This window comes from Protopterus annectens, chromosome 10.part0, assembly GCF_019279795.1.
Source record: "Protopterus annectens isolate FY-2018-M chromosome 10.part0, PAN1.0, whole genome shotgun sequence".
Lineage (NCBI taxonomy): Eukaryota > Metazoa > Chordata > Ceratodontiformes > Protopteridae > Protopterus > Protopterus annectens.
In genome coordinates this window covers 1686387710-1686402109 of record NC_056744.1, presented here as the reverse complement: position 1 = coordinate 1686402109, position 14400 = coordinate 1686387710, and the positions used below count along the sequence as shown (strand labels likewise).

The 14400-nt window shown below is 40.6% G+C and overlaps 1 protein-coding gene across 1 annotated transcript in view; it reads left to right on the top strand.

The window, feature by feature from the left end:
* LOC122814420 (tripartite motif-containing protein 10-like) overlaps positions 1-14400 on the top strand; it is a 142794-nt gene that overhangs the window by 6728 nt on the left and 121666 nt on the right. The window contains exon 2 of the mRNA XM_044087002.1: positions 3323-3418. Coding sequence (XP_043942937.1) covers positions 3323-3418 — 96 coding nt within the window. The remainder of the gene's footprint in view (positions 1-3322; positions 3419-14400) is intronic.

Genomic DNA, 14400 nt, shown 5'->3' with positions numbered 1-14400 from the left:
CCGGAGTGGATGCCTCATCCTGCTTGGACCGCAAAGACTTTTCTTTGCGCTTCTTAGAAGAGCCAGTCGTCGGAGAATCCGACGGCATGTTGTAATTACAACGTTTACCAAACACCAGCCTAGCACAGTCCAACCGACGTTTAATAGTACGCTTATTAAAAGTAGCACAAAAGCGACACCCAACAACGTCGTGCTCAGGCCCTAAACAAGGAATGCAGAGTGAATGGTAATCCCTATGAGGAATCTGTTTCCCACAAGAAATACAGTTAGTAACTTTTTCTGACATCCGTCAATACTGAGACAAGAAAAAGACAAAAAATAAAATGTCCCCAATGGGGTACTTAGCCCAACTTGGTCTCCGGTCTGAAACTCGAAAACCGACAATTCCAGAACGCCGAACGGCACTTGCAAATTCTGCTTCTGCTCAGGACCATGCAGCAAGAAAGACTGAAGTTATGGCGTCGGTCATGCGCATTTATACTGACACCACGTCAGTCTCGGGCGCCATGACCGACGCCAGATCTAGCCCTTTGGTATTCGGGCCGATGGAGGGCAGCGGAGTACCCATTAGTCAGGACTGCAGCAATGGGAGACGACGAACATCTTCATATGTAAGCATATACTGATATTTTATTAGTAGTAAGCAGTAGAATACATCTGGAGTATTTAGAGTCTATTGTACATTGTCATTTTTTATATAAATATGAAAGTAAAGATTTAAGTTGAGATTCATAAACAAATAGCATAATGTGTTAATTAAATTTGTGTTGTGTGGTGATGTACAGGGTGGCCCAAATCAGAGTCTCAGGCTGAACCATTGTGTTGCCTAGTGAAATACTGCAGCCAGCATTGTATGCAAATGAACATATAATGATATGGACATGAGTAGCATTATGGTAATAAGATCAATTAGAAATGCAAATGAGAATGAACAGCATGAAGGAGTGATTTAGAAATGTATAAAACTTGCTCAACATGCTGCGTTAGTTTGCAAATTTTTATGCCATCATTTCTTGGTGAACAGAGACTGACCATGTTAAGATGCCAGGAGTAGCACCATATTCTTATAGCTAGTGTAATTGGTGGTATGGTTCATTGCTCCCCATATCACAAACTGATCTGATCATTCCTAACAGACCATCACCACCACTTTAAGACATAATCAAAAGGTGTGTTGGGCACAGAGACACCATGTTAGAGCTTGTAGACATGCCTTTGTTACATGGAATCCCATTGGTTGTGTTGAATACCATTTCCTGTGGGTAACTTTGTCTAGCCTTGTTAATGGGCCTTCCGGTGGCCATCATGGGATACAGGGGGCATATCACAGACATCTCCCTGACAATTATTGGTTCATTGATGATGTTATACCACAGCATGAGGAGGGGCATATGTGGTTCCCACAGAATGAAGAGGGCAGAAGCACCACGAAGCAGACATTCTTTGAAATAGCTCATTACCTTAAAGTTCGGGGAGGGATTGTACCCACATCGCCACTAAAGCTCCACCTAATCTACATAGCATCTGTGTGTCGATCTGAAGGGTTTCCACTCCATTAATTGCCAGGTGTTATTCAATATGCAGGGTGTATTTATAGAATGTGCGTGAGTGCCATCCAGACAGTTCTCACAGTTCCCACATCTAGCACACGTCAGACAAATACTAGCTATATGTGGGGGGGGGGGTGATTTCCCTCATAAACATTGTATTAATGATGCTGAATGCACTTACAGCCATGATTTATGACACCAGAAATCAAACTACAGAGCATGGCTGAGACTCCATAGAACTCTGCGGTGTCACATACACTAACATCATTAAGTGTATGTTCAAATTATCGAAGGCTCACTTCCTAGATTCTGTTAGTAGCACACTGCAGTATGCCTTGGGAACCGCAACAAGATATTTGCTGTCTGCACAGTGTTGCAAAGCGTGGTATTATGCAGACAGTTAAATCAGGGGATTACCACTGGAGGTCCAGCTTGACCGTAGTCAGTGGTAGAGGAAGTGCAGGTTGATGAACTGTTGGAAAAACTGACAACAGCAGGAGATTGTGATAGGCTGAGGCAGGTGCAATACATAGTAGCACTGCAAGCATTTGGTGTCTAGTCCACAACTATGGGCCAGAATAGACTCAACAATGCCTAAAACTGATGTCTGCTGCACTGTACAGCATAATCTAGGTACAGTATTGCACACATTACCTACCCATGAAACACAGCAGTGAGGGTAGAGCACAGGTATCATATTGCACTGGTGAAGAGAGACAGATTGAGAGGTATCAACGGTGGGCACATTGGTGAAATGGGGACTAAGGGTGTGGAAGGTAGTGAGTGACATGGATAAGTGATTGCAGTAATGTAGATGTGTGTCTATATATGTATTTTTATAGTTTTGTTGTTATTCATGATCACAAAGGTAGAATTTGAGCTTGGTACATTGGCAGCTCAGACATAAGATAAAGAAATTATTTTTTTTTACACAACCAAGTGTGGATGCCTGAGCAGCTCCACTGAGGTCACCGTAGAGTAAAAAATAAAAATAGTGGAATTCAGAATCCACAGGTCAGTCATAAATTAATACGAGGTAGTACCAGGTGATGTAGGGTGCCTTAGCATTAAAATATAGTTCTTAATTAATACGAGGTGGTACCAGGTGATGTAGGGTGCCTTAGCATTAAAATATAGTCATGAATTAACACTAGGTAGTACTGGGTGATGTAGGATGCCTCATTGTTAAAATATCTAGCTTATCCTGTTTGGTAGGGAAATGAGCAAGTCAGAGGCCATGAGCCCCTCAACTGTTACCCGATTCTGTTTGTGGCTAGATGACACAGGAGATTGTTATCCATAGTTTTACTTCTTAGTCTTTGTCCTCTCTTGTTGTAGTTGTATAATAAAGATCACTTCCAACTTCAGGGTTTATCCCTCTTCTGAACTTTGAACTTTAGATTATAGGATGTGTTCATTATGTGTTGTGTAATATTGTTCATAAAATAAATACCAGTTGCTGTTGTCCATAAGTTGTGGTTCTTAACATACACACCACTGTCTGTGTATTTGTTAATTGCACTCCACTTTTCAAATGAAGTTTTTAATAGACCACTACAAAACCAAAAGAAATGGCACAGGTGCACAATAAAAAAAAAAAAAAAACTGGTAATCCTGAAACTTTTTTATTGCGCCCCTGCCACAGTGCGCTGGTTTTCAGGATTTAATACACAACTGTGTATTTTGTGCCCCCACCCCATTTGTAAAGTGATTATTCTATTTTTCTGCTCTTGTTTACTTACATATTTATTTTAATTTGTTAAAATCTACAGGACAAACTGAAGGCATCAGTGTCATCCCTGGAACTAAAAGTCAGAGATCTTAAAGATGTACAAACCAAGAATGAGACAGAATTCCAGGAGATAGAAGTAAGTAAATTGACTATGGTTTGTTCTGAATGTTTTCAGTATAAGTGGTCTGCAACAAAACTGCAGGAAAGGCATTGTGCTGTGCAGGTCTGCATTGCATTACTTTAAAAATAATGTCATGCCATACGCTATTAACTGTATGTAATTAGAGTATGTGAAGATCTGTTGGTTTTGTTGTAGTATATTTTTTTAAGATTTGTGGCAGTGATAAAGAAATGAGTCATTTTGAAAGCCGAATGTATCAGGAGGTTATAATGTTGAATGAATCATGTTGACTGACTGAATACCTTTTACTGAAATATCATTGGTCGAAAAAGAAAAAAAGCCAAAAACAACTTTCGGTGAACACTATTTATTTATTTATTTTTTTCAGGGGCACAAGCCTCTTTACATCCTCGACATGTGGGCTAGACGTCAACACCCTCATCTTTTATATACCAACTTGAATGCCCTACAGTAGTGGGGGGGGGGGGGGGCAGTGCAACTGCAAAGGGAGCCAAAAGTAGTTTTCAGTGATAACTGGAGCAAACATCAGCATTCAAACAAAAGCTGTTCTGTGGAATGACAGATTCATGTACGTTAGTCATTCAATATAACTACTTAAGGTTTATTTAATCCTTACACCTGATCTATTTGTATGGATTTGATTTGAACTAGAAGTGATACATTAACTAGGGAATTATTTATTTATTTTAAATAAAACTGGTAATTTAGGCACAGTGAATAAAGAAATGTGTAAAATAACACAAAACATTCACATGGTTAATGTGTAAAATAACACAAAAAAACATTTCCCTGGTTAATTTTAGTTGAGTGTATAAGTCTGATACAGTGCTTGTTGTGGCACAAAGGTTAGTGTTCCTACCACACAGTGCTTATACCACTAGCTTGGTTTCAGTGTGTGTGCATTCTTTGCAAGTCTACATGTTCTTGTTTTGTACATCAGGGTTTTTTCCTTCATCTAAAAGACCTGTATTTGAGTTGCAATCTCCAGATTGCACATAGTTTTGTGTGTGTGTGTGTGTGTGTGTGTGTGTGTGTGTGTGCCCTTGCGCGCATTTGTGTGTGTGATTGACATTTCAGACAGAATTTGTTTTTGTTGGTTGCCCAAACAGGGTTTCTGCAGTACTGAATATGATAGTGTATAAGGTTTAACAAGCATGGTCATTTTCCTGAAATCTGTTGCTGCTGAACCCATAGTCTGAACAAAGTATGTTTGTTTTGGTAGCTCTCCAGTAAAAAATGACCTGTGGTGTTAACTTATGGCCTTAACCTATGAAATGCCAGATACCAAGAGGTCTCTCCAAGTAGTCCTGTACTTTTTTGAATGCGAATCTCCATATCATGCTGGTATCCAGCCTGACAGTATCTCTTCTAGGAATTTGTCTCTGAATGTGACAAACACAAACTCATTAATCCAGAAGGATCAAGAAAAACTGCATTGAACCTACCAAGTAACAGTTTTTCATATATTATTATTTTTCCAAACATTTAAATACAAGGTTATTTCTTCTGTACAAAGTATATATTTTTTTGTACACCATCCTGATATACTTTGACATTTTTAATTGAAATAATTACATTGAGCAATTTGAATCTATCACTTTATATAGTTATCAAAAGCCTTTTACCCACTTTTTATTTCTTAAAAGAATAGTCAGGTTCTCTTCTACCATCTTGTAGCAATCCGTTCTTGGCAGACTACCTATTTAGCCCTTCTCCCCCCTCACCTAATACCTGGAGTAAGTTTATTTAGGCTGTGAGTGTAGTGGGCACCATTTTCAAAAGTTTTGCTAGGTAGTAGCAACTCACAGTCCCTCAGCATGGTGTGCTCGCCATGTAAGTGCTAAGGGTCTTGCTCCGTCATACTGTGTAATGAATTTTTTGCTATGATTATCCTAACAGAGTCTGCTCTTGTATAAGAAAAGATAAGTGAAACAGAAAGACTTGATTTATTCATATTTAAAACCGTAGTCCTGTTCTTGTGCAGCAGTGTTGTGCTAGGATATCTTGACTGTGCACATCTAGAAGTTATACACTTCTGATTGACAAGCTTGTTTTCAATACACTATGAGGATAGAACAGTGAACTGCCTGCAGTTTAATGGTGCAGAAATATCCCCTGCTTGTTGTTATATGAATAGTTACAATATGGTTTGTTGCTGTGTATCACTGTGTAATTCTTGGTCGCAGCAGAAAAAAGTGTTCTGTAAGCTTTCATTGATGTGTTTAGTTTACTCTCCTGAATGCAAACATTTAAATAATGCCTGTATTATTTAACTTAATTACATATGGGAACTCTTACATTGCTTATGTGCTTATAGTTGTATTAGTAACATTACTTGTACTAAATTACTGACCAGATGAATGCTTTGCTGACAGAAGTGCTGCTTCATTACTTGCATGTATGTTGAGAGAGGTTCATTTCCTGCAATTGATATAGCACTGTATACTGTGCGTAGTTTTTGGTCATGTGTTTAACTCTCTAATGCTGTAATGTAGCTATAGGTTCATAGGTTTATACTAGGCTATCTGCCCCAAGGCATTTATAAGCCTAGCCCGAATTTTTGTGGCTTACGCCACCCCTTATATGAAAAAATACTGTACCCATTAGTTTGTTGTGCCTCTGTCCAGCAGTGACACAGAGATGATTCCCGGGGTAAACCTATGATCTCCCATCCACAGGTCAAGATTTCTCTTGAACAGAGTCAGCGAGGTGCTCTGCCTCACATGGACCGGGACTCTATTCCACAGCATAGGGAGTCTCTGAGTGATAAATCTATCCCTCCAGCACGTCCTATTTATATCCGTGCTAAGGTTTAAGTCACTTGCTCTAGTGGTTTTGGTGGATTTGGATTTTTTGAGGTGGAGCATGTCCATTAATTCCAGGTTGGACATGGCCTTGTATGTCAGGCACATGTCACCTCTGAGCAGACGGTATGCGACTGAATAGAGCTGGAGTTTCTTCAATCTGGCAGCATATGACAGATTTTGGAGTCCCTTTATCCTTTTGGTGAGAAACTTTTGGGGTCTCTCCAATTGCTGCAGATGTCGGGAGATACATCCCGAATGGGGCATTGTACTCGATCATTGGTCTGATAAGTGAAGAGTACAGGGGAACAATGACCTCACTAGATCTGGATGTGAATCCCTTCATGATCAGGTGGGCATTGTAGAAGGTCTTTCTAACCACTTTAGCAACGTGAGTGTCAAAAGAAAGGCCACTGTCAACCTGGGTCCCCAGGTTCCTGATAACCTCTTCTGTGCTTAGTGGATTGCCACCTATATGGTAGCTTGGGGTTACCTTGTTTTTCCCGAAGGGTATGACTATACATTTTTTGGCGTTTAACTTCAGGCCATGGCTCTGGCACCAGCTATCTGTTTCCGTGAGTCCCTTCTGAAGGATATCCGTGTCCGATGCTTTCCACTATGGCCCAGTTTGCAGTCGTCTGCAAACTTTGTCAGCCAAAGACCTTCCATGTTGGCCTGTACTTCTGAGAAGTAGATGCCAAACAATAGGGGGCCAAGGACCGAGCCCTGTGGGACACCACTTGTGACCAGCTTGGAGTATGACATAGCGCCAGCAACTCTAACCCTGTGGGTTCTGTCCTTAAGCCAGTTTGCAACCCATCTTGTGACATATGGGTTTACATTTAAGCTGGTAAGTTTTTTTACAATACCCGAGTGGGGTATTGTGTCGAAAGCCTTTGCAAGGTCAAGGTAGGCTGTATGGACTGCCTTTCCCTCATCAATGGCCTTGGTGACTGTTTCGAAGAAGTCGACCAAGTTCAAAAGGCATGATCTTCCCTTGACGAAGCCAAACTGGGTTGGGTCCAATGTCTGCAAGTCCCCTATATCTTTGTTTATGAGCTCCATTATGATCTCTCCATAGCTTTGCAGACTAGACTTGTTAAGCTTATGGGGCGGTAATTACCAGGGTCTGTAGAGGCACCACCTTTGTGGAGTGGGACCACAGTTGCCGTACGCCACTCCTTGGGCACGTATCCTGTGGTAAGGCTGAAATTAAACAGCTGCATTATGTGCAGGTTTAATTCCTCATTTAGCTCGTGTAGCACACAGCCGGGGACACCATCCAGTCCCATTGATGCTGTGTTTTTAGCTTTAGAGAGAGCAGCTTTCACCTGCGCATTTGAGATGTCTGGGAGGCTACACTCCACTGGGATAGTTATCTCTCCTTTAGGGGGGGAGAGGGGGGTGAAGTTTGCACTGAACCTGTCTGCCAGTATGTTGGCAATGTCTGTGGGTTCAGTGATTTTTGTATCATTTTGGACTAATTCTGAGCATATCTGGGAGTTTCCACCCAGGTTCCTAACATAGCTGAAACGGCCTTACGATTGTCCTTTGAATCCATGGCAATTTTCTCTCAAAATTGGCCTTAGTTGATTTTATGAGTGCTCGATTTTTTTACTAATAATGATCAGGGTGACTTCCCTTTGTGGATTTTGTTCTATCATGTAATAGCTTTCTCCTCTTATTGTAAAGTTTGTTAATGGCTGGGGTCCACCAGACTGGACGTTTGCTCTTTGTGGAAAGAGTCTTGGTTTTATTTGGGATTGCCTGATCCATGCAGTCCTGGAGGTGTTCATAGAAGGCATTTGTAAGGGCTTCCGCAGCTTGAGTTGTGGTTTCCACTGTCTCGGGGGCCTTGAAGGATACCACACCAGTCTTGAGTAGTGTGAAGTTTGCTTTAGAGAAGTTCTTCACTGTGGTCTTTTTTGTTTGGGGTGGGGCGGGATGTGGATTTCCAGTGAGATTAGTTTATGATCAGATCTCACCAATGAGGGATATACTTCCGGTGTGGAGCATTTTGTCCCCATGTTTGTGATAATGAGATCTAGTATATTTTCTCCTCTCATGGGAACAGTGACTAGCTGTTCCATGGCATTTGAATTTATGAACTCCAGGAACCGTTGGGCTAGAAAGTTAGGGCTTGAGTAATGTTCCCAGTCTATATTCGGTAGTTGAAGTCACCCAATATGATGGTGTTTGGAGATACATTTATACCCTCCAGTGTCTTCAGGAAGGCTGTGTGGTGTTCCTGAGTTTGAGAGGGTGGCCTGTAGCATGCTACAATTTGTAGAGCAGTTTTGCCTATGGTTAGTTGCACCTGGATGGTTTCGAAGCCGTGCATTACCACCAACCTGGAGGTGTGGGTATCCTTTATGAATATGGATACACCCCTCCTTTTGTGGTGTGGTCTGGGTTTTGGGGCGGAATGCATGATATGAGGTAAAACCTAATAGTGCCGGGTGCTCTCAGGAGCCTTGAACCAGGTTTCAGTTACAGCACAGACATCGATGTTCTCCATACTGAGAAGGGCCTCGAGTGCGTGCATTTTGAGATTTAGACTTCTGGCATTGAGCAGCATTACCCTCAGTTTCTTCCCATTTTTGTTTTCTAGGGTGGTAGGTTTAGAATTTGAGCCTTGCCTAAAAAGGCACTATAGGGGTGGCAAGAGCCTTAGCCAATATCCGGAATCCCAGGGGTGACAGGTGCAAGCCATCCCTTGCGAAGCAGCGTGGCTTGTCAAGCATGTCATCCCAGGCAGACAGACACTGGATCCCCTTTGAATGACTCCAGACATTAAGCCAATTGTTAAAGCTGATCATCTTGTCTCTATATTGTGGCATCATTCTTGGTGAATATAGTTTGCTATGCAGTTATTCTCACAGTGTACCCTCACCCACTATCAGCTGCTTTCACACACTTTTTATGGTTCCATTCCTACACAGATTACCTTAGGTTTCATAATCATCAGAGTCTTTAGCTCGCAGAAATTTCCAACTGCAGTAGAGTGCAAGGACCCTGCAAGAATTTATTAAAGTAACTCTCCATTATACCAGTAAACATAGGTCTTTCCACTACTGAAACCCATTGTTTAAAAACAAAAACTAAAGAAAATATAACCTTTTACCTTAACATTTAAATTATTCTGTTAGTAGCGCACACACAGCCAGGGACATAGTTACATGATTTCCTCCCCTCATCTTACAAGTCATATTAGTGTTTGTGAATTCTGTTACTTACCTCAATTTAAGTGATTTTATTTTGGCACTATGTGTGCCCAGGTTCTGCTCGCTTCTCTCAGGTCCATTCTGCTCCCCTACCCTACCCCCAAATCCCATCCATGCCCACTTTACCTATAATGAAACCCCACAACTCCGCCCATCACTTCAAACAATCCAATCACATTGTGCTAGCTCAACTCTACCCCATCCTGTACTCCAAGCATACTAATCATATTGCACAGCTAACAACTGGTAGTTTGTAGCATCCTTCATAATGTCTCACTCTTACTAACATTTAATTTTCCTTCCTCGTGCTGCACTACTTGTAGTTCTACTGCGTCTTTCTATACTCACCTCTATGTTGTTAACGCTAGGCCAACATCTGTAAGCATCCTCCTCTTGGTGCCATCTGAAAGCTATTCCGCAATATCACCCTACCTCATACAAATAATTCCAATACTCTTTTCCAAAGTAAAAATTCTTCTTGCTAGAAATTCTGTTCATTATATTGTGTCAATAAACTCTCCCCACTTTCTGTATACAACATTGGCAGTTCAACAAGAATACAAAACCCATTACCCCACTCGTCAGTTTTCTCAACCTTATCCCTCTGTGGAGATGTACACCCCTACCCTGGTCTCACCCTTGTACCCTTCCTGTGACATCCAGCTCTCAATTCCTCTAAATCCCTCCATATAGTAACACTATGCTTACAAAGTATTCGCCACATAACTGCAGACCTTCATGCCTGGATAGCTCTCAATAAACCTGACATTATTGCTGCCACAGAGACCTGGCTTAAACCAAATATAAAAGCTTCAGAAATCCTACGTCCAGGCCACAGTACAATAAGGACTGATAGACCCCACAGAAAGGAGGAGGAGGAGCAGTCCTTTAGTCTAATAACGGTAATATATTCTCATACTGGGATATCAGCCTGCAATTCTGTAATGCTGAAATTCTGACCTCCTTCCTAAAACTGAATGTCAAAAAACCAATGTATCCTATCCCTTTATATTCCCCAGTAACATACCCATATGCAGTAACATACCAACACTGGGAGAAATACTATCCTGGTTCTCTAGCAACATTACGTCACCCAGAACGATGGTTTCATTTTAAACATAAATTGGCTAAATCTTTGATCTAAATTTCCATCCTCTGGTATAAACCTGTTTCATTTCACTCAACTTATCAGTTCTCCAACAAGATATAATAGCAGAAGCATGGAGGGATCCATCCTTGACTGGATATTGGTTTCTGACCTTACCCAATTCTCCTGTGCTGGTACTCTGTCAAATGCTTTAAGTAACCACCTCCCAGCCTTTGCTCACTGATCAACACCCTCCCTTCACCAACAGCATAGTTGCAAATATGTTAGGAATCTTAAACATTTTAACTCACAGACATTCACCAACATACTAAAAAATATGAATTGGTCTAGTTTAAAATATCTTCCTCTGGATGATGCACTGGAACACTTCAATACAACATTTCTAGAGATATTAGAGAGTCTTGCATGCCATAGGATAAAAAGGGTGAAATCTAACCAAATGTACTAAATCAATGATGCTGTCTAGAGATAAAACTTGGAAACTGTGGAAAAACTCCATGACCTTCAGACCTTTTGAGATTTAAACAGCTCCGTAAACAAGTAAAAAAAAAAAAAGCTAGTATCCAAAAACAAGAAAGAGTATAATTTAAACAAATCGTAACCACTTCTCAACCCTGCTACAAAAAGTAACCCATGTCCACACCCAGACAAAGTACCCGTATAAATAGTCTCTTCAACTCGCACTTCATAAATTCCGTAATTATCATTACTGCTAACTTTCTACAGCTACACTCCCAACACGGATTGTACTGGATCAATCACACTACCCCACCTCTCTCAATCCCCCCACTACGTTACCCATAGATGAATCAACAATGAATGCTTCACCCACTTTCTCATTTACTAGAATGCCAACTTCCTCTATAAAAAGGCTACTCCTCAAGCTAAAACTCAGCTCTAATGCACCAGACAAGCTCCCCAATGAATATATAAAACAGTTACCTACCCTGTTAGTGTACGAATCATCAGGTCCATCCAAGAGTCGTATGTCCCAAAACTTTGGAAAAGAGCTTTATCATACCTGTCCATAAGGGTGGCAGCTCGACTGATGTCTCAAACTGCTAAGCTATATTATCCCCAGTCTCTATGTTTCTTGAAAAATGTGTACATATGCAACTTCTTCATTTCCTCCTCAAGAACCAAATCCTATCTCCAACCCAGCATGGATTCAAACCAGTTCATAACACTACAACCACATTAATATCCTTCTTGGATGCAGTCAGTAAGGCCAGAGACTCAGGAAACATTGTATCTACCCCATTTCTAGACTTATCTAAAGCCTTTGATATGATATCGCACTCACTTCTATTTCATCTCTCAAACACTTTATTAGCTACCTCCTCTCTCCCCTGGTTTTCCAGTTACTTATCTGACAAACAGGCAGTTAGATAACAAAATTCCATATCTTCATATCTCTACCTGTGGTCCCCAAGGCTCTGTATTAGGGCCACTCCTGTTTAGTATTTTTATTGACCATCTTCACTCCTCATTCAGCCAGGGGTCACACACACAACATGCGGATGGCTCCATTATTATATGCTCTGCTAAAACTACATCCGATTTGCAACAAATCACTCAGTCAGCATTTACTGCCATAGAGACATGGTTGTACAACAGCCACATCTCTCTCAACCCCAGCAAAACCAAACTTGTGTTAGTTACACCCAAGAAAAATACTTCCATAAAAAAATCTGTTCACAATGTTTTCCCAGAGAAACACTAAACCTGAAATAGTTTGCCACACTAAACTGCTAGGAGTAATAACTGATGAAATCCTAAACTTCGACCTGCACATACAACATAATAAACATCTCCTTTCTCCTTCCAGGAAACAACTACTTGCTACCACTTACCTGCTTCATTCTGTTACCTATGGTGCACCCCTACTTACTAATCTGCTGTCTCCCCGAAAGCAAAACTCAAAATATGTTGTAATAAGATTGCCAAATTTGCTGCAAATTCTAGACAATCAAGCCACCACTGCACATCTCTACAGTCTCTAAAGTGGCTTGAACTCCCACCCTATCTCAGCTATCTGCAACTGACTACAACCCATAAAACTAATTATCAAACCCTCAGATTGCCTGGCCTAACCTCTTTATTTACCCACTATGTTCCTAATAGGTCCCTTAGATTTGATAATTAACATTTCCTGCAAGTGCACAGGCCTAACCTATCTGCAGGTCAGGTACTTTACTTTTTTTTTTATAGCCAGAGCCTGGAATGCCCTTCCATTAGTAACTCCTACCACTCACAGTCATATTCTACCTGCAGGTCAGGTACTTTACTCATGTGTTATAGCCAGAGCCTGGAATGCCCTTCCATTAGTAACTCCTACCACTCACAGTCGTACCCTACATGCAGGTCAGGTACTTTACCCTTGTGTTATAGCCAGAGCCTGGAATGCCCTTCCATTAGTAACTCCTACCACACTCAGTCATACCCTACCTGCAGGTCGGGTACTTTACTCTTGTGTTATAGCCAGAGCCTGGAATGCCCTTCCATTAGTAACTCTTACTAGTCCGTGAACACCTCCCTACTAACTGGATCTGTGCATGTACTAAACCTCCTCTCTTCATAACCTGACTGACATTTTCCATAATCCAATCACAATGTCTCTGTTAAGTCTCTTCGGACTACCTAACCACAATTATAATGTAAATCCTGCTTATTATTACCTTTTCATTCTTTTTTTGGTTTTAACTTTCTGTAATCTCAGGAATGAATTTCCAGTATTTTTCCTGAGCATTTATTTTATTTCTCTTGAAATGCTTAAATTGTTTGTGTAATATTCCATGATTTGTAATTTTTCTCACTGTTAATACTGTCAAATGTTCTGCATTGTGTGAAGCCCCCCCCCCCCCCCCGGCTTCCACTGAAAATGGGCTATTTATGGTCTGGTGGACCTTCCCGGTAAAGTGCCCATAAATAAGTACATGCACATATGGGATAGTCCTCTCTTGAAAGTGTACTAGAGCTCTTTGGAACTAAACTTGAGTCATTGATTATTTAAGAAATTGAATCCCTGAGTTTGTAGCATTACAGGAGGCAGATTTAGGCGGGCAGGAACAGACCAAGTCAATAAGAGGTTATGAGGCCTATGGGATTCTGTTGATTGTTTTTGGTTTTTGGAGATAAAGTATATGTTACTTGATGATTATGGCTGTTATGCTGAATTTAAATGTTTTATTGGGCAATATAGCTTACTGCTTTATAATGATTATTTGCTGCCTGGTGCTTCACAGATAGAATGACGTCAAAAGCTGAGAGGAATGATAGCATTTCGTTAAGGTCTGACTATATTTCTAGATGATTGCAGTTGAGTAATGGATATTCTGGAAGTAAGAGATGACAGAAGGGCTTATTATAATTCTGTGCCTAGAAAGGTTTGTGAAATTGTATCCCAAGGCCAATTATGAGCCTTACTGATACTTCCAATATTACATCTGGGTTTCAGCAGTGTACCTATTATTGTCATAAATTTAAATTAATTTCTGCAGTATCTATTTATTTTTATTTTATTTGGCATTTGTTAACCAGGTTAGTCCGACTGGGCAGATGCCCATTTTCAGTGGAGACCATAGGAGAAAAGCTCCAAAATATAATTACAAGTAATATGAAATTAGTACATTAAGTAAAATGTTGCTAACAGTTTACCAGTAATTAATTAACAGTTATCCTAAAATATAATCATAGTAGGAGAGTAAACTAAAAATACAACAATAATTACAATGCAGTTTCTAGAAAGTAACTAGTCCAAAATACATTTACTAGCAATTGTGAAGCAGGAGGTAGGTCAAAAAGGGAAAAAATGCAACTGTTCAAGAGGACAAGATATTT